At 39.5% G+C, this 24,741-nt stretch overlaps 1 protein-coding gene across 1 annotated transcript in view; it reads left to right on the top strand.

Moving 5' to 3' along the window:
• LOC124567300 (uronyl 2-sulfotransferase-like) overlaps positions 1-21,703 on the top strand; it is a 191,964-nt gene extending 170,261 nt beyond the window's left edge. The window contains exons 4-5 of the mRNA XM_047131034.1: positions 6,187-6,353; positions 21,115-21,703. Of these exons, the coding sequence (XP_046986990.1) occupies positions 6,187-6,353; positions 21,115-21,251 (304 nt within the window). The 3' untranslated portion in view covers positions 21,252-21,703. The remainder of the gene's footprint in view (positions 1-6,186; positions 6,354-21,114) is intronic.
• Positions 21,704-24,741: the final 3,038 nt, after the last annotated feature.

Below are 24,741 nucleotides of genomic sequence, written 5' to 3'. Positions count from 1 at the left end.
CATTACACAGTTCTCTTTAATATTTTAAATAGATAATTTTTATTTACTTTCATATGATGAATGAAACATAGATAATGAATTAATTTATGAACTCTCCATACAGATTATAAACTTTCTGACACAGAATAGAGTAAATACTCATACTGAAACTGGAAATTCTGCACCACTGTACATAACTACTTTAGTACTATACAAATAAGATTATTTCTCAATCAAAGCAACATGTCATAATGACCATTTTGTTGCAGCACACTTTGTAATATCACTTTCTACATCTACATTCGGACTCTACAAACCTCTGTGAAGTGTAAAGAGTATTTGTCATTGTACCACATGTTGGGGTGTCTTCCTGTTCAAATTGTGTATGGCGCATGGAAACAATGACTATCTAAATGCCTCTGTGGATCCTGTAATCAGTCTACTCTTATCTTCACAGTTCCTACAGGAGTGATAAGTGGCTTGAGGTATATTTCTAGATTCTTCATTTAATGCTCGATCATCAAATTTTGTTAGCAGACTTCAGTGGGATGATTTGCATTTATCTCCAAGCATCTTGCACACCCAAGTTTTTCAGCATTTCTGTGATTCTCATTCAAGACCAAACAAACACGTCACCATTCATGCTGTCCTTCAAATACATTCAACAGCTCTTGTTTGTCCTACTTGTAATGAGTCCCACATACTTGAGCAATATTTTAAGAGGGGACATATAAGTGTTTTGTAAACAGCCTCCTTTGTAGGCTGACAGCATTTTCCCAGTATCCTGCCCATGAGCGAAAGTCTGTCAGCTGCTTTACCTATCACTGAAACCATGTGATAATTCCATTTCATATTCACATAAATTTTTACACCCAAGTGTTTGTATGAATTTGGTTGATTCATTTTGGGAATCTTTGATGGTGAATTCAAAGGATTCTGCTTTTCTGTGTCTTGTGAGATGCATAATTTTACATCTACATCTACATGTACAGGGCTACTCTGCAATTCACACTTAAGTGCCTGGCAGAGAGTTCATCAAACCATTTTCATACTACTTCTCTATCATTCCACTCTCGAATGGTGTGTGGGAAAAAGGAACACCTAAATCTATCTGTTCGAGCTCTGATTTCTCTTATTTTATTATGATTATCATTTCTCCCTATGTAGATGGGTGTCAACAAAATATTTTTGCATTCAGAAGAGAAAGTTGGTGATTGAAATTTCGTAAATAGATCTCGCCACAAAGAAAACCACCTTAATTTCAGTGACTGCCACCCCAGCTCACGTATCATATCAGTGACACTCTCACCCTTTTGCACTTTTTCGATGTCCTCTTCCATCAATCCTACCTGGTAAGGATCCCACACCACACAGCAATATTCCAGCAGAGGACGGACAAGTGTAGTGTAGGCTGTCTCTTTAGTGGGTCTGTCGCATCTTCTAAGTGTTCTTCCAGCAAAGTGCAGTCTTTGTTTCACCTTCCCCACAATATTATCTATGTGGTCTTTCCAATTTAAGTTGCTCGTAATTGTAATTCCTAGGTATTCAGTCGAATTGACAGCCCTTAGATTTGTGTGATTTATTGTATTCCCAAAATTTATGGGATTTGTTTTAGTACCCATGTGTATGACCTCAAATTTTTTCTTTGTTTAGTGTCAATTGCCACTTTTTGCACCATACAGAAATTCTCTCTAGATCATTTTGTAATTGCAATTGATTGTCTGATGATTTTACTAGGCAGTAAATTACAGCGTTATCTGCAAAACAATCTAAGAGGGCTGCTCAGATTATCATCTATATCATTTATGTAAATCAGGAACAGCAAAGGGCCTATGACACTACCTTGCAGAAGGCCAGATATTACTTCTGTTCTATTCGATGATTTACTGTCTATCACTATGAACTGTGACCTCTTTGAGAGGAAATCACGAATCCAGTCACACAACTGAGACAATACTCCATATGCAGGCAATTTGATTAATAGTTGCTTGTGAGGAATTGTATCAAAAGTCTTCTGGAAAGCTAGGAATATAGAATCGATCTGAGATCCCTTGTCAACAGCACTCATTACTTCATGGGAATAAAAAGCTAGCTGTGTTGCACAAGAACGATATTTTCTGAATCCGTGTTAGTTATGTATCAATAAGTCATTTTCTTCAAGTTGATTCATAATGTTCAAGTATAGTATATGCTCCAAAATCCTACTGCAAATTGGGGTCAGTGATATGGATCTGTAATTCAGTGGGTTACTCCTATTTCCTTTCTTGAATATTGGTGTGACCTGTGCTACTTTCCAGTCCTTAGAAACACACCTTTTGTCAACTGAGCGATTGTATATGATTGCTAAGAAAGGCGCTATTGTGTCTGCATACTCTGAAAGGAACCTGATTGGTATACCATCTGGAGTGGAACACTTGCCTCTCTTAAGTGGTATGAGTTGTTTCGCAACACCTAAGATATCTACTTTTATGGCACTCATGCTAACAGCTGTTCTGGTTTCGAATTCTGGAATATTTACTTCATCTTCTTTTGTGAAGGAATTACGGAAAACTGTATTTAGTAACTCCGCTTTAGTGGCACCATCATCGGTAGCGTTTCCATTGCTATCGCACAGTGACAGTACTGACTGTTTTTTGCCACTGGTGTACTTTACATATGACCAGAATCTCTTCGGGTTTTCTACCATATTTTTAGACGATGTTTCATTGTGGAAACTATTAAAAGCATCTCGCATTGACATCCGCACTAAATTTCAAGCTTCCGTGAAACTTAGCCAGTCTTGGGGATTTTGCATTATTCTGAATTTAGCATGCTTTTTTCATTGCTTCTGCAATAGTGTTCTGATCTGTTTTGTGTACCATGGTGGATCAGCCCCGTCTCTTATTAACTTATGCGATGTGAGTCTATCTATTGCTGTCGATACTATGTCTTTGAATTTGAGCGATATATGGTCTACATAATTAGCTTGGAAGGAATGGAGAATTTCTCTTAGGAAGGCATCAATCGAATTTTTATCTGCTGTTTTAAATGGATATATTTTGTGTTTATTTTTAGTGGTTTTGGTTGATATTGTTTTGAGACTCGCTACAATGACCTTGTGTTCACTAATCCCTGTATCCATAATTACGGTCTCTATTAGATCAGGATTATTTGTGACTAAGAGGTCAAGCGTGTTTTCACAACCATTTACAATTCATGTGGGCTCATGAACTAATTGTTCAAAGTAATTCCTAGAGAAAGCATTTAGTACAATTCTGGAAGATGTTTTCTGTCTACCACCAACTTTGAACACGTATTTTCACCAACAAATTGAGGGTAGATTGAAGTCTCCACCAATTTTAACTGTATGAGTGGGGTACTTATTTGTTATGAGATTCAAGTTTTCTTTGAACTGTTCAGCTATTATATCATCTGAGTCAGGGGTTCGGTAGAAGGAGCTAATTATTATTTTGGTATGGCTGTTGAGTATAACCTCTACCCATTGTAATTTGCAGGAACTATCTATTTCGACTTCCCTATGAGATAAACTTCTACCAATAGACACAAACACACCACCACCTACTTTATTTAATCAATCCTTTCTGAACACAGTTTGCGCCTCTGTAAAAATTTTGGCAGAATTTATCTCCGGCTTTAGCCATCTTTCTATTCCTGTGTACACTTAAAGTAAGTTGCCAATCTTGGGATCACTTTGAAATCTGACTGGTTACTTAAGCAGCTTTTTTAAGATGGTACTTCAGTAAACACTGGCGGAAAAGAATTGCAACACCGAAACGGAGTCATGCAACATAAAAGTTGGCGGGCGTGTTTCTACATCTGAAAAATGTTGTCTATTCAAATTTCACACCAGTCACATAAGAGTGGCACTAGCAGCCTCACTATAAGGATGCAAATAAGGTTTGCTTTAAATATGTGTTGTGACAGTTGTGAGACTAGGTGTGATCACGAATGCCTTTAAGACAACAAAGATGCCATTATCAACACCTCACTGAATTTGAAAGAGGTCTTGTAAATCTGTATGTCAGTCTGGTGATTCAACCTGTTGTACTGCCATTCATGAACAGTATTCTAGGGGGTGGTTTCCAAGAGGATAGCTATTGCCCACATACCGCTATTGTAACACAACTTGCTCTACAGGGAGCTGAATGTTGCCTTGGCCTACTTGATCACCTGATCTGTCTCCAATCAAGCACATATTAGACATCATCAGACAAATCCAGTGTCATCCATAAACAGCATTAACTGTCCTTGTAATAACCAGCCAAGTGCAACGGGGCATGTAAGTCCATCCCACAAAGTAACATCCAACACTTGTACGACACAATGCATGCTTGCATAAAACATCTTGGCAGTTACACCAGTTACTGATGTACGGGCATTTGCAATGGCTTAGATCTCACTTACATTAACCTATGATCTTGAAATTACAGTCTTGAAATGGCTACTCTGTTTGTAGATGTCAGGAAACATGGTTACATTGAGGAAAGGTGCTGGATCAATTTTTTCAAAAGTAAAATTTATTACAAAAGCCCTTCATGAGAGGTTTTTTTTGTTCCTTGGTACTTACACACTAGAAACAGAGGCATCTAATTTCTACTAGAATTTTACAACACCTTCAATCATTCTAAAAGTATTTGCCACTCCAATAATTAAGAAAGATTCACTTTGAATTATTTAAAAAAAACACTTTAAGGAAAAATATATATAAAGGCATTCATTTTAATAATTTAAAAAACTTTCAATAAAATCTGGAGCTGGGCTGAATTTTAAGGGAACAACTGTCATCATAAAAGGATGTTAAAACATAAAAGGATGTTACAAACAAGTTAATCCTGAACAAAGATAGCTTAACCAACTCTGGTTGCCCATAGAAGCTTGTTAACTAGAACTTATCAGGAGATTCTCAAAATAGCCAATAACAATTCACAAGTCATGACAAAATAAACCTTGTCAATTGCTACAGAATTCCAGCTAGACACCTATAGGCCACAAACATGGCATTCAACCTTAGCCAACACACAAGTTTCTGATATTAACAATACTAGAGAAGGTTACAGAAACCAACATATCCAGTTTACAAACAGTAATGGTTTTCCTTTTTTTAAACCAGTACAGGTTTGTTTTGAGTGCACCCTTTTACCTCAGGCTAAACACAGAATGGTCAAGCCTGCCCCACATCACCTGCTGTCACAAACAGACTTACACACAAAGCTATGTTGTGTAATGTGTCCCAATCAGATAGGAAGGTTTTTTCTTTTTTTTCCCACTAGAATGCTGACATTGCATTCTTCCAAAGTCTAATTGTTCCAAAGTTGGACATGTCACAATGACCAGTGCAGGAACATAATATCGTAAGCATAGTTAAAAGTAATAATATCAATGTGGAATTACTTCTACTGTGGATGGGCAACTTGAGGTAATTTAATGGTTACCAGTGTTGATTACCATAAGGCTCGGAATCTTCACTGGCAAGCATCTGAGTTTGGTGATAGCAGATCATGTTTGTGTGAAATATAATGCAACAAAATAATTTGCATCACACTAGAAAACATAAATGAGACTTCATTAATCAAATTTAGACTGCAAAGTTTCACTACATCTGTATCACACAAATCTGCACATAACAGTGTGCAGACAATGCACAAACCAACAGGAAAGGTAGTCACATCATTCTAGTAAATCACACATAGACTATATCAGAATTTCCAGTTGTTATTTCAAATAAACTACAAGCAAACATAAGAGATGCTTACATTCTGAAAGGTAGAAGAGAGACAGAAGGTAGGAGGCAATTTGAACCTTTCTTATTCGCAACATGAATGTCAAAATTAACAACAATGTTGGCTGTAGAAATATGGTAGTGGTATTGTGCAATTTTATCTTTGCAGAGTGAACTAATTAGTTACAGTTGCTCCTGCATCATCAGGATACTGTAGTTATCTCGGACAATGTCTATGTCTATCTCTAAGAAAATTATCTGACAGGCAACATCTTTCTTTGTATGCCTGCCAACTGATCAATGCTTCATCTAGCACTATGTAATCTTTCTATTTTTTTTTTTTTTTCCACCCAGGACTTCTCTGTATCATATTTTACCATTAGATTCAGATTGAGACTTCTTCGCATGCATCTGTACTGCAATTGATGTGAAATTAATTAGGGAAAGATAACACTATAGTAAATCATTTTTATGTACATTTATTGCAGGCAGCTGAACAACCGAATGGCACTAGAGAAAGCCAAAGAAAATGTGGAACACTTCTTTCCTGTTGTTGGTGTCCTGGAAGAACTGAATGCTACTTTAGCTTCCTTGGAGAGCAATCTTCCATATTTCTTTAAGGGTGTTCAAAAAATGTATTTTGAAGAATTGTTACGTAAGTAATATGAGAGCAGCTGCAGTTTCATGTAACTACATTCATTAGTGTAGAAAAGTATATAGGCATTGCTGATTTATATAGTAAGGAAGTGTTATTTATATAGTTAAAACTTATCAAGTTCTCAGGAATTCTATTCATTCAATGACATGACAAATCACAGAGATATTTAAACCTCAGTGTAAATCAAGTTTTTCAGATGTATGAAAATTAAAAAAGTCAACAAAAATGCCAACTAAACATTAATTACTGTTAACTGAGGAATGTTGCATTATGTAGTATCACAATGTGAGTGAAATTAGATAACATCATAATAGAATTAGTAATTCATTTTGAGAAAGAAGTGAGAATTAAATGTAAAGGATAAGGCAACGTAAATGACAACTAGTGTCAAGACATTGTTGTCATACAGTGCCAGAAACATAGCAATATACTGATATTAGTAACTGAATTGTAGTGAGCTGTGTTCTATAAGCAAAGTAAGGGCTGTAGCATGAGAAGTTAGACGTACTTCTCAGTTCTTTAGTACAAGGATGGTACAGAAAGTAACTACCATTCTAGCATGGTGCTAGTATTTGTGTGTGGAGTGCTGCCACTGTCACATCTGCATTTTCTCTGATTCAGTAACCATCTGGCTGTGAAAGTATGAATCTCAATCTTTTGTGGGTTCATTTAGTATAACAGGACTATAAGAGTGCTGTAATAAGAGATCTCATGAAGTGTGAGCAGTAATAAGATTTCTTTCAGTGCAAAATGTCTCAGCAGCAGACATTTATCGTCAATTGTGTACTGCATACAGTCAAAACATTAGTTTTTAGTGTGAGCCATATGGGGAAGAACTCCCTCCCTAGCATTTTCAGTGTGAACTCCTTTCCCCTCTTCCTTTCCTTCTCCCTTCCCCACTGTAGCACCCTTCCATCCTACTAGGTCACCAGCACGTGTAGCCAGTCCGTGTGGTGGAGCTGTTATGCACCCATATGGCTCAGCCCCCTGACAACACAGGAATCACACTACTGATACCTGAGCTGTTCCCTCCCCATGTATGCCAAAGAGTGGTAGTTTATCTTCTTGGAGCATCAGAACCCCCAGCAACAGCCACCATGCCAGTCATCCCTTGCTCTGTGGCTGGGTGGCGCCCATGGGGAGAGCCCCTGGTTGGAGCGGGTGATATCAGGGCGGATGCTTAGCACATGAAGCATATCAAGCTGCAAAAATCTGGCTGTTCTCAAATGGCTCTCTATTCGAATGGTGAAGGATCATTGATTACTGGAATACTGCTTCATATGATCTGGCAACCTTTCCGTCCCTGTTCCCTGGCTACACCATTCGGGAAGGGGGGGGGGGGGGGGGCAGGCTCACTGTCTTGGGATGAAATACTTTCCCCATTACTTCATCTGTACTAGGATGGATGGGAACACATTCACCACCACAAAGCCATTGTTTTTCATGGAAAATATCAAGGACAAGTTTGGTGAAGTGGAGTCTCTTCGTGAGATGTGGTTGGGCTCCCTGTTGATCAAAGCTGATCCATAGCTCTTCATGTCAGTGATTGTCATGGCAATGTCCAAGTGTCCATAACTCCTCACCAGTCTCTGAATATGGTCCAAGGAGACATTTTTCATAGGGACCTCATCCTGCAAACTGATGAGGAAATCCAGGTTAATCTGGCACAGCGTGGCATTCATTTTGTTCAACGTGTGCAGATGGGTCACAAAGACAACTGCACCAATACTGGCGCCTTCATTCTGACTTTTGAGGGGGATACCCTGCCACAGAAGGTCAATATGTGCTACAAATATGATGTGAACCTGTACATCCTTCCACCTATGTGGTGCTTTCGATGCTTGCATTTTGGGCATATGTCTTCCCACTGTCTAGCAGACTCTTTGTGTGGTGACTGTGGCCACCCACTCCGTGAGGGAAGCCCAACTGTGTGTGTCAATTGTGCTGACTGCCTCTCCCCTTGCTTGCCAGATTGCCCAGCTTACAAGAGAGAAAAGAAGATCCAAGAATACAAGTCCTTAGATCGCCTGTCTTATGCTGAGACTCGCCAAAAGTATGAGAGCTTCCATCCAGTGACACTATCTTCAACCTTCACCTCTGTTACTTCATTTCCTCCTCCTCCCCCTCATCCTTGACCCAGCCACATCCCTCTCTCCCTGAAGTTCCCACGACCTTCCATCGGGGGGCTACTCCCCCTCCTTGGCCAAAGAAGCGCCCCCTTTCTTCAGCATCTGCCAGTGATCGGGCTCCCTCCCAGGACTTCTCTCTGTGGCATCTCTCAGGCCAGAAGATTCTTACCACCACTCAGCCATGAGGCACACCATCTGTATGCCCCAAGCTCGTCGACTCCTTTCAGTTCCAGATCTTGCAGAAGCCTGTACTCCCCCTCTGGCCTGCCCTCCTCTACCTCAGAAAGAGAAGAAGAAACATAAATCCCAATATAACACACCCCTCAGTGCCCCTGGATGTGCCATCTCCCTCCTTGCAACCTGAGTCATCTTATTTATGGATGTCACCCCATCCTCCTCGGCTTCTTCATGTTAATCTTGGACTTTCACCACATAATCATCCAGTGGAATTGCAATGGATACTATTGTCACCTACCAGAAATGCAACATCTTGTCTCTTTCTATTCTGCATTATGTATTGATCTTTAAGAAACACATTTCCATGATGACCACTCTCCTAAATTTTGCAGTTATCAGGAGCTCTGTCAGAGCTGTGCTGGCCCCAGGATACCATCTGGTGGGGTCTGCACTTCGGTTTGCTCTGATGTCATTAGTGATTTGATCCCCCTACATACCAACGTGGAAATGATAGCAATTAGAGTGCACACGACTCCAGCAGTCACCATTTGCAATGTCTACGTCCCTCCAGGTAAGCAACTTCCTTACATTGCCCTGTTTATCTTAATCCGACAACTCCCGTCCCCTTTTCTCCTCCTGGGGGATTTCAATGCTCTCCATCCACTGTGGGGGAGTGTCACTTCAATAGGTATGGGTATCCTAATTGACCAACTTACCACGGACCTCAATATGTGTCTCCTCAATGATGGTTCCCCTACCAACTTCAGTGCTGCTCATGGCACCTTCTCTGCTATCGATCTGATGACCTCCTCCCCTGCTCTTGTGTCTTCCCTACACTGGTCATCCCATGATGATCTTTGTGAAAGTGACCATTTCCAGTGATTCTATCATTCCCCTGCTGCTGCCAGGCAGACAGGCCCCCAAGCTGCGCATTCCACAAGGCCAATTGGCCTTTATGTCTTCTGTGGACTTTGACACTTCCATCTCAACACCCATTGATGTAGTTGTGCAAGACATCTCTGCCACTTTCTCCATGCTGCAGGTACTGCTGTCCCCCTATCCACAGGTCCCCCTCATAGTCGACTGGTACTGTGGTGGGCCAAGGAAATCACAGTCGCTGTCCAGGACCGCCAACAGGCACTGCAGTGATTTAAGTGACACCCTTCACAGACCAACCTCCTCACTTTTAAGCCTCTCCATGCCAAGGCTCATTACCATATTAAGCGGAGTAAAAAGGAATGCTGGGAGCACTATGTTTCCTCCCTGGGGACATATGCCTCTTCATCGCAGGTTTGGTCCAAGCTTCATAGCTTTCTGGGCTGCCAGTGACAGTCAACTGTCCAGGTTCTGAACCTCCAAGGTGATCTGCGTACTGATCCATTGGTCCTTGCAGAACACCTCGCAACACACTTTGCAACAGCATCATCATCCTCTTCCTACCCTACTACCTTTCTCCAGCAGAAATGCAGAGTTGAGCAGACACCCCCCCCCCCCCTCTCTGTTTCGTCCCACACCACATTGAGCCCTGTAATGCACTGAAAGGGAATTAGTGCAGGCTCTTAGGTCTTCCTGAGACACTGCCTCAGGCCAAGATTCCATCCACAACCAGATGATCCAACACTTGTATGTTCCCCAGAGGCAACAGCTCCTCTGGGTTTCAACCACATTTGGCTCACAGGTGTTTTTCTGTCACAATGGTGAGACAGTATAGTTACACCATCCTTATGCCCAGAAAAAACCCAACTACTCTAGACAGCTACTGCCCAATTAGCCTGATGAATGTACTTTGTAAACTGTTCAAAAGGATGGTCAGCTTCAGATTATTTTGGGTACTTGAATCTTTGGGCCTTTTGCTCCATACCAGTGTGGCCTCCAGGCAGGGTGATCTCCCACTGACTAATTACGCCAATTGGAATCAGCCATCCAGCAGGCTTTTACTCACTGCCGGCACCTAGTTTTGGTCTTCTTTGACCTACATAAGGCACATGATGTGGCTTGGTGCCATCACATTTTAGTTACCCTCCATGACTGGGACTTCCATGGTCCCATTCCAATTTCTATCCACAAGTTTTTATCTCACTGGCTTTTCTGGTTTCGAGTTGGCATTTCACTCAGCACCCCTCAGGTTCAGGAGAATGGTATCCCACAGGGTTCTGTGCTAAGTGTCACACTCATCCTCATTGCCATCAATAGGCTTGTGACCTCTGTTGGGCTTCTGGTTACCCCAGCATAGTACGTCGATGATTTTTGCTTCTGGTGCAGCTCCCACTTGGTAGCATCTGCTGAGCAGCAGCTTCAAGGCACCATTTGATGGGCCTCTGCATGTGCCACCACCCACGGCTTCCTGTTTTCTCCCTCCAAAATGCGGGTTATGCATTTTTGTCATCAACCCACAGTACATCCTGATCCAGAACTTTATTTAGGCAACCAGCTTCTCAATGTTTTAGCACAGTCCCCTTTCTTGGGCTTTCTGTTTGATAACAAGCTGACATGGCTGCCCCACATTCACCACCTAAAGACTACATGTATGTGGAAGCATAATGCTCTCCGTCTTGTGGACCACACGTCTTGGGGTGCAAACCATTCTATTCTTCTCCATATTTACCATGTTCTGATCTTGCCCAGACTAGATTACGGTAGTCAGGTTTATGGCTCAGCAGCTCCTCCCACTTTGAAACTCCTTGACCTGTCCATCATTGTTGGGTGCATCTGGCTATTGGTGCCTTTCACACTAGTCCTGTTGATAGTCTCCTCACAGAAGTGAGGATTTCCCCTCTATGCCTCCAATGGAGCCAACTCCTTGTTTCTAATGCAATCACCATTCGCCATCCTGACTGTTTTGTATACCCAGTGCTCTTCCCCCTCGTAACACCCATCCACAAGTGGGATTGTCAGTTGGCGTGCATCTCACTTCCCTCTGTTGGGATCTATATCTCCACTTACTGGACTGCACCCCCTGTCTTTCCTCCTCCCTGCCCCCTCCCCCCCCCCCCCCCCCCCACCTTGGATGGTGCTAGACAACAGATTAGGACCAGTCTGTTCCAGGGTCCTAAGGTCTCTGTTGCTCCATTGGTTTTCCGGCATCTTGTTTTTCCATCCCTGAAGGGTTCCATTGTGCCACAATCTTTCACCCTGATGGTTCTAAGACAACTGATTAGATGGGTTATATTTTCACGTCTTCTACTGGCTTCAAACACCATTTATTGCCGGGATCATGTAGTGTGGTCACAGCAGAGCTTCTAGCCATTCACAGGGCCCTCTTTTTTGTTTCTCAGGCCTCCCTCCACAGTGCTTTAGTTTGTTCAGACTCTATGAGCAGCCTGCAGGCTATTGACCGAGGCTACTCTTGTCACCCTTTGGTCTCTGCTATCCATGACCTTCTCTTTGCCCTTGTATAAGCCACCTGTTCAGTCATCTTCCTCTGCGTCCCAAGCAAGTCATGTGGGCACCCCAGGGAATGAACTGGCTGACCATTTGGCTAGAGAAGCAGATACTTACCACCCATTTCCTTTCATGATTCCAGCTGCTGACATTTGGATCAACATCAAATTTCTCTTTGGCCAAAAGTGGAATGTCATCTGGAGTGCTACTGCTCATAGCAATTACTCCACACAATCAAGGAGTCTACAGCAGTTTGGCACTCTTCCTTCTGCTCCTCTCGGAAGGATTCCACTGTTTTTTGCTGTTTATGCATTGGTCATATCTAGCTCACCCATTGTTTTCTCCTACGTAATAACCCACCCCAAAGTGTGGTTGTGGAGTCAGACAATATTTCTCATATTGGTGGACTGTCCCCTTCTTACAGCCCTTTGAGTTAAGTATAGTCTTCCTGATTCCTTAAATTTAATGTTAGCAAATGATCCACAGATGGTTGAACTGGTCCTCAGTTTCTTCCATGAAAGTGGTTTTCATTTCCAGATATAAGGTTCTACTTAAGTCTTGGAGCAGGGGCAGGTTGGTCATGGTTGGGACTTCTTTTACAGTCTTCTTGGTCTGTGACCCCATGACTGCCCCCCTCCCCCTCCCCCTTCTTCTTCCAGTTTTTAGATTTGGTCTCATCTTTTATGCATTTATTGTGTGTGTTTAATATTCATTACTTTATAATTTCACTCCCTTGACTGGATCCATCCATTTTTAGCAGATCCTTTTTCTTCTGTGACTAATTTCGGAATTGCAGGACTGATGACCTTGCCGTTAGGTCCCATAACCCCTCTCAATCAATTCAATCAATCAATTATATACAATACTGTACATCTCTGTTTCTTTCCTGAAGTTCTTCAAGGTCCAGGTTCATCTTCCTTGGACTGCTGATTGAGTGATCAGCTATATTGTGGCATGTACACTGTTCCCTGGCTCAACATGGACTTATTCCCCCTCCTGATAGTACTACCTGAGTTGGTAAGAGTTCTTGTGCCTCATTGATTTGAGATTATCTATGAAGGAAGCACTCTCCGATGGTGTGAGGAACCTAGTTCATTATTTGGTAACCTGCTTATCATTTCATTTCTGTTTAGTGTAGAGCCTTGATTTTCTGAAACCAACTTTTAAATTAGAAGGTCCATTGTCAACCAACCTGTCCACCAACTTCCGTAACAGTGATGGAATAAATCTTTTGAGATACCACCAGAATTTCATAGGATAAAAATAAGACATGTGCGGAGGTTGGGTCAGGTGCGTTGCATATGAAGGTAAGGCATTGAACAAAATATCATTGGATTCACCCAACTTAATAATCCTTGGACTAATATGACTGCTTGTATTGTCCTCTGTAATAACCTTACATCTTTCTTCTTCAGCTCAGGTAAAAGTAAAGCCATGAACCAGTTTTCAAAACTGGTTCAGTCAAATCAACCACTTTTCATGGGCTATATCTGGCTGATAGAGGGCTGTCTTCCATCCAAGTATCCCACATTTTCTCTGATGTATAACTGATACGTGGTGTAAGATGTCAGCCACATATTCACACATCATGGCAAAGCCCAAAGTTTTGCTGGAATTCACTGTGATTTTTATATTCCTGTTTAGTTAAGACCCTTTTCTTGCCCAGGTCATTAACCAGGTTTGTCTTATGGCCACCATGAATATTTTCAGGAGCAATGAGTTCCAATTGCTTCCCAATGTTCTCAAAGTAAACATTTATGATGTCTATGTTCACAGCAGCTCTATTCCTCTTAATATAAAATGACAATCATTGTGATTATTGGTCACGGTGTTGCTGAACAATTGACTCAGCCCAACATTTTTCAGGAAACTTGTTGGTGAATCTAAATTCTTCATGGCCACGCGAACCCAGGTACAATTTTACAATGCAGCAAAGGTCAAGGGTGGAAATCAAGAATCTGAACTCACTCATTTTGACAGCATGCTGTATATATGACTTCTCCTCTTGCAAAGTAAATGCACAGCTTTGTCCAGGTTGTGCCAAATTATTTCCCCATACAGCTTTCATTTTAAGATTTGTAATGTGCAGTTCCGTGGACTACTGCAGCCTTGTGGAAGGATAGTCTCTTTTGCTTTGATATCTTAAAAATACTGTTGTATCTCTAATTCATTTTTATGCTTTTAATTACTTGGTGAGAAAACTTCTCATCAGGCAATAACATGGAACACAACAATAGTTCACACTGGAACATGGACCATAAATGTGTTCAAGTTACAGATTTTACTTTCACTGTGCAATTCTCTCACATATTTCCAACAGATAACCACCAAACTAAAGATAATATATCCCAAATATATTATTAAGTAAATAAAGAAAATTCCTTTCAGCACAAAGGAAAGTAGGATGAACAAGTTGAAAACAAGCATCTTCACATTTATATTTTGTCTGCCAAACCTGGCAGTTTCTAACCCTGCTGGTAGGTGGCACACCACCCTAAATATTTCAGAAGCGATGGTAGCACTTGGCTAGTAGTAAATCGTGCTCTGTGGAGCTGTGTAAACACAGTGCAGTACCATAAATGTTTCATGCACAACACTCATCACTGCTATAGAGCAAGGGAAATAAAAGGAGAAGGTAGGAAGCAATATACGGTATGAATGTTCCAGTGAAGCAATGAAAAATTTTGGGTATGAATTTTTGTAACACAATCTGTTTATTATATCAGGCAAACTACTAAACATTATTTTTTAAAAAATTATAAAAAATGATCAGTACACCTATTTGATGCATGATTTGCCCAGCTGATGTCCTTAGCTCATCAGTTTGAGCACAGAAACAAACATTAAATTTGTAGGTGGGCCTTCACTAAAAGTTCACCCCTTGTATCAGGGCCTGGGCTTACAATGTGAGGACCAACCCACGAATGCAAATCACACCAGGTACAAACCAGCAAAAACTATTTAGACACAACAAAATGAATAAAGTTCATAATCATATTGTGGCATCGATAGGTCATATCGACCATAGACAACATTAATCTTTGGGACTCAGGTCGCTCATCTGAGCCGCCATGTTTATTCAGTCTGTTCTTATTCATGTTTTATCCATCTCCACTGCAGGATGTGATTTTAGTGTATTTTTGCTTCTGATGAAGGTCTATTTAGATGTACCAAAACTGTGGTCAAGGATTGCAATAAATCCTTATCCTGCAACTTTTTGGCTATTATCATTTACCATGAAGATCTTCAACAGTCACTGCTTCAGCCATGTTTAAAATTTTGAAACCTTGTATAACAATTGCAAATGACACTTAATCTAACATGAATAGGGACTTTTTGTTCCAGATTTGGTTTTTAGTAACTAATTTAAAAATGTTAGAGGTAGCTTAGTGCCGTCACATAGTTATTGTTTTTATATCAAACTGAGTCTATGTATGAAGTTTCATATAGTAATTAGTGCCTTCTAATTTTTATAAAAACACCAGTTTTGACCATAATATTGCTCTGATCAAGTTGAGACTTGTAATTTTTGATTGTGACATGCATTTGCACATTCTGACCAATTTTTGACTTTCTGGCTTTATTATTTAGTGCCATTTATTTTTTCTTGAAATAATATATTTAGCAAAACATATTCATCTTATCCTTCTGAGATTTAATAATTTTAACATTAATATACTGAAGCATACAGTGACAAAGTTTGCAGAAGCTATTTCAATTTTTATGTTCACTCTTAGATTATGGCACAATACTTTGTACGTTATGCACAGGTGCATTATGATGACATGATGCTAGCAGCAATGAACTGGGGTCAGTCCCTGCACACTCACTCACCTCTGTATTTCTCAAACGATACAGTGCTTATTTCTCTGATCCTTCTCACAAAGTGAAATAAAACTAATAATCAACTCTGTCTATTGCAAGACTGCAAGGAGAAAATATTTATATTAACTAAAATACAGCAAATATTACAGCAAATAAAGGTCCACACTGCACATTCTATGCCAAATTCTTCTCATTGTGAAAGCCAATGTACTAATTAACTAGTTAAGCCTTTCCTGATCATTCATTTAACAGTTAGTAAATTAACCCATAATAAAATAAAAAATAATATACTGTCATTTGTATTCAGCATTAAAAGATGAGTGATACCACAATAAGCCTCATAAGACTGGATTCACAAGTGTAGTGTAGTTCAATATGATGTGAATCATAGAATTCAACTGATACCTAGTGATGGATGATGATGGAAGAAAAAAATCTAACAAGGAACTCCTCGAGTTTGAGGTCATAAAAGGCTAATGATGCTTATGGCGTTTGATAACCCACATATTGTCTATCATGCAACCACAATATTGGCTGCTAATGGCAACAGGGAGCTGGACTTGGCCATCCAATGGTAAGCACAGCCTGAGGCTTGGAGCATAGTTGAACTGCTTAGTCAATGAGTAACTCACAATTGTGCTAGAGTGCTAGTGGTGTTGATACAAAGCAGAGCAATGACAACGATAAATGAAGCAAACATTGCATTTTATCTACAACAACAGCTGTAAAAGTTGACATTTCATCAGTAAGGAAACCAAGGAATTTCACAGAGTGAGAAAGAAGTGGCAGATGAAATATTAGCATTTCTGTAAGATGAATCAGTGGAATGTGTGGTGTCGTATAAGCTCAACTGTGCGGACAATGTACATGAGGTGTATAACAATTGTGATCCATGCTTAACACATAAAACTGATATTGAAACAGATGTTGATCCATACAGTTCATCACCCTTGCCACATAGGGAGCCACAAATCCAATCTCCAGTGAACTGTAATAAAGGACAATCTTTGTCCAAGGAGTGAGTATTAAACATCATTATGTACATGGAAGACCACCTGCAGCATTGTTAAAAAAGAACAGGTTTTGAATAAATTCACAGCAATATGATCTTGTAGTGCATAATAAAAATTACAGATATTTAAGGGAGCACAAGGCACACTTGTTACAGAAACTGGTGTTTGCGCACTTCAAGTATGCTCAATAAAATTTACAAGAGTGCATGATAGTGACCTACTATGTTATGCACATCAAATTGCACATGACATAGACTGCAATGATCTCAAGGGAAGCACAGGGTGGTTGTAAAACTTCAAACAGTGCTACAGAATTGGAAAATGTAAGGTAACAAAATTTCAAACAATACATCAACTTGATGATGCACAGCAAACTGCAGAATTGGTCTGAAAATTTGTAGACAAGATAAACTAACTTATGCCATCATTTCTGGATGGCAAATTGGCTGGAAAGTTATTTATGTGCCACAAGAAGTTGGAGGTGCTGTGCTGCCTACAAGTATTTCTCATATGCATGATATTGCATGGGCAGTAGGGAATATTTATGTCACAGCAAGCAAGAGTGGGAAAATGGGCATAACAGAAGTACAACTATGGTATGAGCACTGCTCTTGGCCAGTAGCTGGTCAAAATAATTTGCTTTTGCCTGATTCATGGTCTGTTTATAAAAACCATCCTCCTTTAGAGCAAACTATCCCTCCTGGAAAATGTATGACATTGCAGTTCATACCACCTGGAACCAATGGACAAATTCAGTCTGTGGATCTTTCTTTGTTCCATATCTATAAAACATTATTGCACTTACTGCTGTTATGCCTTAAAGCAGGGATGGGCAGGAATCCTGCACCTGTGCAGTGCACTTGCTCGTGCGCAGTTAACAGGTGTTCTGCGTGCACACAGAGGCAAGCTGACCACCCACTTCTCTCCCCTCCCCACCACACCATCCCTCCGCTCCTTTCTCTGTAATGCGTTTTGTTTCCTAACTTGCTTTATTGAATGAAGGAATAAGATTAGTAGGAGTGCTTGAAAGAAATCATGGTTTGAAAGAGTACCTATTACCTACAATACGTTTTATTTAATTATCACAGGGGGGTTTACAATACGTTTAATGTCTGGAACAAAATTTCTACATACAGACAAATGCAAACAGTTATGTAAATTTTCATCACTGATGTTTGCTCTTAACAGAGACTTAACAGAAAAAAATCTCTCACAAATGTATGTTGAGCCAAACATTGACATTATCTTTGCGGCTTCATGATAGAGATGAGGAAACTCTTGCAGTGGAAAGTCGTGATAAAAGTGTATTACACTTCTTGCCAAAAGGAACTTGTCTCTCAGACGAGAATTACACTGTAGATCTATTAATTCCATTTGCAAATTGGGATGAATATCATCTACAGAAACAGCAAATGGTCTTGAGAACCATTCAGAAGCTTGGGATAAATATGATATATCCCCAAATCGCTTGAGAAATTCCTCTTTTATTGCACTATGTACGGAAACATATTCTTTGCAATTCTGTTCTCGCACAGTAGACAGAGTAGGGAAATGCACTGCATTCCCTGATGAGAGATGTCATTCCCACAGCTCAAACTTGCTAGTGAAAGCTTGCACCTTTTCAGCCATTTCATAAATTAGCTGATTTTCTTCTTGCAAACTTGTGTTCAATGCAGTCATGCGCCCGGTAATGTCCACTAAAAATGCAAGGTCGATAACCCACTCTGAATCTTCTAACTTGGGATCATACCTTCCTTTGTCCTTTAAAAACTGATTTATTGGTATTCTCAGCTAAAAACATCTTTTAAGTACATTACCACAGCTAAGCCAGCGGCCTTAACTGTGGCATGGTATGTCACCATACTCTTCCCCAACTTCAGCTAAATATGTGTGAAACTGTCTATGATGTGTAAGCCATGGGATCTCAAATAATTAACTGCCAGAATAACCACTTGCGTGACATCCCCCAGTTTTGCTGCTTTTGCACAGAATACTCCTTGGTGCAAAATGCAGTGATGTTTTGCAATGATTCTTCTGTACGTTGTAGCTTTTTTCTTAGTAATCCAACAAATCCCATTTGTTCCCCTTTCATTGCAGGTGCTCCATCTGTTGTCACTGATGCCAAACGTTCTCAGTTTAAGCCAGCTGAATCGACAGCTTCTTCAACAGCTTTTAGGATGTCCGCGGCAGTGGTCATGCTTTTTAAAGATATCATATCTAAAAAATTCTCTGTTATGTGCAGAGCAGTGTCCATGCCACGGACATAAATCACTAATTGCGCAGTGTTTGAAATATCTGCGGACTCATCAAGTGCAATGGAAAATGCAATAAACTCCTGCACGTCACTCCTTAATTGAGGGCAAACGTCACCTGCCATGGCATTTATTTGACAACTTACAGTCCGCCAAGAAAGAGTGATAGCTCAAAACTGATTTGAATTCAGTGAGAAAAGTAAATCAGCAGTGTCATTGATGCACTCCTTTATAAACTCACCTTCAGCAAATGGTTTTCCAGCTATCGCTATATTAAGCACACACTTATAACTTGCACGTACCGCTGGGCTATCATTGTTGTCGTCCTGAAAAACTGAAAACAGTGCTCCATAAAATATTAAATCAGTTAGATGAGAGACATGACAAAAGAAAGTCACAGATCTCTGGTGACAACAGTAACTTATGTCAGATTCATCTAGTATTGTCACATCACTCTTCTTAAGATCAGTCGATTTCCCCATCCACTCAGAATCTGAGAATAAATTGTACTCGTCCTTGTGAAATTTGTTATAATGGCATTCAACACTAAACTTCCGCTGACCTGTGAGAATACTGCCACATAATAAACATTTCAAATTTTCACGTTTTTGCACAAAGAAAAAATGATCCTCCCATTCCTTTTTAAAAGATAGCAAATCTCCACTTCTCCGTTTCCTTGATTCACTCTGCATTTTCCAGTTCTTGAAATACAATGTTCACTACGTAGTGGTCACTTTGCATCAACGTCCACAGCCTATTCTAGTACTACACTACCGCAATATGCTGGCTGTCACCACTGCCCCGGTCAACGATTGCACGCGAGCACCACACGTGCAGCGCTGTGCACTCGTGAGCCACGTGCAACATTTGCTCGCCCCTGCTTTAAAGGATAGCCACTTTTATGATAAGCTCTGTGATAGACTGTTTTGCATTCAGTTGCACGCCATCACTTTTCATCAGTTCTCATCACCTCATTACACCAATATGATTCTGTATGCGTTTCTATAAGGGTCGATACTTAGCTGAATGCCCTGCACTGTTTCTAATTCCCAAAGAGTTCAACTCTGATCTTAATTGTGCAAACCCTTGTGGTCACTTGGCACACCATTTTTCATTCAGTGCTTGTGGTCAAAGTTAAACAGTTTGTTTTGAACATTACTTGAATGTCAATGCATCCAAAATGGTTCAAATGGCTCTGAGCACTATGGGACTTAACATCAGAGGTCATCAGACCCCTAGAACTTAGAACTACTTAAACCTAACTAACCAAAGAACATCACACACCTCCATGCCCGAGGCAGGATTTGAACCTGCAACCATAGCAGTCACGCAGTTCCAGACTGAAGCACCTAGAACCACTCGGCCACTCCGGCCAGCTCAATGAATCCATTTTATGAAGTGTAATACATACATCCTGGAGTAGGTTGGTCTGTGCACCTCCCACACACTCATTTTCTGTCACATTCCTGATGCATGTGGTGAGTCATTAGCAGCTAATATTTTTCCAGTCATAATTGTTAACACAACACTTTCAAATGAGCCTTACCAAAGACCAACTTGTGACTTCACATTCAAGAGGTTCCTTGTACACCAATGTTTCTCAGTCACTATGTCATGACACATGGGTGTGCCATGAGATTTTTAATGTCTTCTAATCTTCCTCAGACAAAATAACTAAAACATAAAAAAATATTACCTAATTGTTTCTTGGGGTGGCCCAGTTCACAGGAAATCACCCATCATGTACAGATTTATAGATGTTTCATAATAATTATACTTTTTTTTTTGCATTAAACTCTAAAAAGAATGATTCATCAACTCTAAAAAGAATGATTCATCATCTCACAATCATGCCATAATTAAAAAAAGTATTGTATGTATTTTGTGTATTAGCTTTTTTACCATCTGGATCTCTGCTATCAAAAATAATGTAAAACTCATTATATAGCTCTACAATTCATGACACAACTTTTCTTTACAGAACCACACAAAAATAGGAATCGAAAGAAACCACCAAAGGTTGCTCACAAAACTCGAAAGTGGCTACATTCACAACTGGAGCTTGAATATGAATTTTATTATTGGTTACGAGCAAGATTACTGACTCAAATACAGTGATATAATGATAAACTGTCAAATTGCAGATTGCAGCATCAATTTTATATAAATGTGACCTGAACTGAAATTTTATACCAAATGTGGTGTGCAATCTCTGTATTTTATTGCTGAATCAGCTATTTTATTTATGACTCTACTTTCTGAATAATAAGTACAAATTTATTTATGTATATTTTCATCTATTTGTAGTGTATTTTTTAATGCAGTGTGCTGCATTATGCTTGTAGCTAGTGTACACCTCTTGCCAGATGTTAGATGGACTGGTTGTTTCCTGTGTGTAACTGTTATCAGGTGTCCTTCATGGAACATATGATGTGTGAATGATCTACGAAGAAAATTTTTCATAATTTGCAAATAGTTATGTTTTAATTTTAAAGATGTCTGACTTACCATGTTTTAAGTCCCTTTGATACCATATATATCAAAAATAGAAATGCTAATTTCTACACACAGATTGTCAAATGTTTGCATATAATTTGGTTGCACGTTATTCAATGAGAAGAATAGTTGTAAATATGTAACATAATTGTTGTATGTCAGGGCAATAATATTGTACTTGCATTACAATTGTAACTTGCCAGTATGAATATAAAATCATTTATAGTTTCGTCAGCCATGCATGCCCAGTAATAAATGAGTGTGCAATGTCTTCGAAAAGTTACCAAACCATTCATCATATTTGAAATGATTTTTATTTGAAGAGCATTTTTAAAGGGATTAGACCAATAACACACCTCATATGGTGGTTAATGGATGTATCACTATACCCAAAATATAGATTCATTACCATAGAACAATAGACTTTACTTGTACGTCATTTAACTATGAATTCTTAGGAAGATAGTGGGAATGTAATTTTCATGCCAAAGCATAAACTATCATATGTAAAAGTTTAATATCCTAGAACCAGCAGGCATAAAGTGAACCTCAATGTTTCATTTGGATACTGTAGTCTGTAGATCAGGTATTGAGAGGCAATTGGAGGAGGATGAATCCTAATGAAGGTTTAGCTCACGGAGACTGTGACAGCAGGGGATACACAGGAACAGTTCCCATCAGAGTAGTTGGCACTGAGTAAAATCATAATAGTACTGGTGTCTAAGTAGAATGGAGCATGTGGAAGAACTGTGGTTCAAGGTTAAAAAAACAGTTGACCGTACACTGGATGGACAGGTAACAAACAGAACAGTAATGACTGGAAGAACCCTCCATAATATACAGCCACTATAAAGAGACTACTGCATAATAAGTGTATATCAAAGCATATGGCTATACATAGAGAGATAGTGCATTGGACATATTTGGCTGTCAAGAGGACAACTCATGAATCCTTCAACAACTACCATAATAGAATATTACTTAAAGATCTCTCTCAAATCCTGCAGAAATTCTGGTCATACATAAAGACTGTTAGTGGTATCAAAGTGGGTATCCAGACTCTCATGAAGGATAAAGGGGCTGAAACTGGGGATAGCAAAGAATAAGGGCATATAATGAACTCCATTTTGAAATATTACATCACAAAAATAAAGAATCCATTAGTATTGCTCCATTTTCATTTTCACACCACTGCACACATGAGTGAAACAGATTATGATTGGTGGCATTAAGGAACTGAAATTCAATGAAGCTCTACACCCTAGGGGAACCCAATTCCAGATTCTACAAAGGATCTGCAGCTGGTTTAACCACACTTTTTAACTGTAATATGTTGTAGATCCCTCAAACAAAAACACTGTGCCCAGTAGCTGGAAGGAAGCAAGGTTGAAACTTGTCTACAAGAAGCTAGTGATATGATGCATAAAACTACCACCAACATCCTCACATCCATCTGTTGTAGGGATTAAGAACATATTCTGAACCCAAAAATAATGGGATATCTTTAAGAACATGACCTTCTCCATAACACATAGCAGGAATTCTGAAAATATCTGTCATACAAAACCCAACCTGTGCTTCTCTCACATCCTGAAAGCCATGTTTCAAGGCAGTTGATACGTGCAGTTTTCATTGATGTCTGATAAACATTTCACTTAGTACCACATCTTCACTTATTATCAAAAGTATCATCGTATGGTGTATCAAGTGAAATTTGTGACTGGAGCAAATATTTCTTCATAGGGAGCACACAGCAATGTTATCTTGGATGGAGATTCATAGACAGATATAGATGTAACTTTTTTATGTTCAAGTGAAGTGTGTTGTAGCTCTTGTTCTTATGCTGAATATTAATGAAACAGAACAACGACATTGGTTCTGTCACAGGAAAAGCAGGTGGCAGAGTTTGGTTTATTGGTAGGACATAAGAGAATGTGGTTCATCTACAAAGGAGACTGCCCACAAAATACTTACATCCCATTCTAGAATATTGCTTGAATGTTTGGGACACATACCAATTTTGGACTCACTTGGGATACTGAATTTATAATGAGAAGGGCAGCATGAATTGTCACAGATTTATTTGACCCATGGAAGAGCATCACAGAGGTACTGGAAAAAAATGATCTGACACACTTGCACACAGAGAAAAACTACCCCTGAAAGCTTACTGGTACTTACAAAGTTTCAAGAATCAGCTTTAAGTGAGGAGTAAGGAATATATCACATCCTCCTAAGTATCACTCTCAAAGGGATTGCAAAGACGCAGAATACTTATTGCCTGCAGAGAGGAGCTTAAGGAATCATTCTTCCCATACACTATACATGAATGAAATGAGAAGAAGCCCTAATAATGGACAGAGTGGAAAGTACCTTTTACCACACACTTCACAGTGGCTAGCAGGGTATAGATGTACATGTAGTGGAATGGTGAATATTCAGCAGCTGGATGCATAAAAAAAGGCATAATTGCACATGTTTCTCATTGCAATATAAACCACTACAGTCTGTTACATGAGTCCACCTGTATGCTGCTAAACACAGTTTTATCAAGAATAGCCACTATTTGCATACAGGGCAAATCACTTAACACTTGCACCCCATTTATTTTTAGAACAGTTCCGCACATTGAAATGTGATTTTCAGCAAATGATTAATACTCTTTAACTCTCATACCTACCAAGATATTGAAGCAAGTACATCCCTTTTAAATGGAATGATATACTTTATAATGGCATTCAAAAGCTCTTGGAATATGAATACAGTGGCATAATGCTCATTAACATTGGTGTTGATACTTTTCAAAAAAAGAATCAGAGACATGTACTTAAGCTTAGACATAGGCCTAGTGGCAAGAATTAGCTATTTCATTGTAAACTCTGCCAAGTGGGACTCTCATACCAGGCACTGTTGTTATATGCAGCAAGAAGATAGTCCTACTCTACTAAGATAAAAATATTTCCTCTAGGCCCTATTTTATATGACATAAATACAGTATTGGCTACAATTAGTGCAAATTATACTAACTTCTAATGTATCAGAAGGGGCTACGAAAATTATTTCAAATGTGTGTGCAGATTTGCATTTAAGTGAACAACATTTGTGGAAACAA

The sequence above is a fragment of the Schistocerca americana genome, chromosome 1 (genome assembly GCF_021461395.2).
Source record: "Schistocerca americana isolate TAMUIC-IGC-003095 chromosome 1, iqSchAmer2.1, whole genome shotgun sequence".
Classification (NCBI taxonomy): domain Eukaryota; kingdom Metazoa; phylum Arthropoda; class Insecta; order Orthoptera; family Acrididae; genus Schistocerca; species Schistocerca americana.
This window is presented reverse-complemented; position numbering and strand designations above follow the sequence as displayed.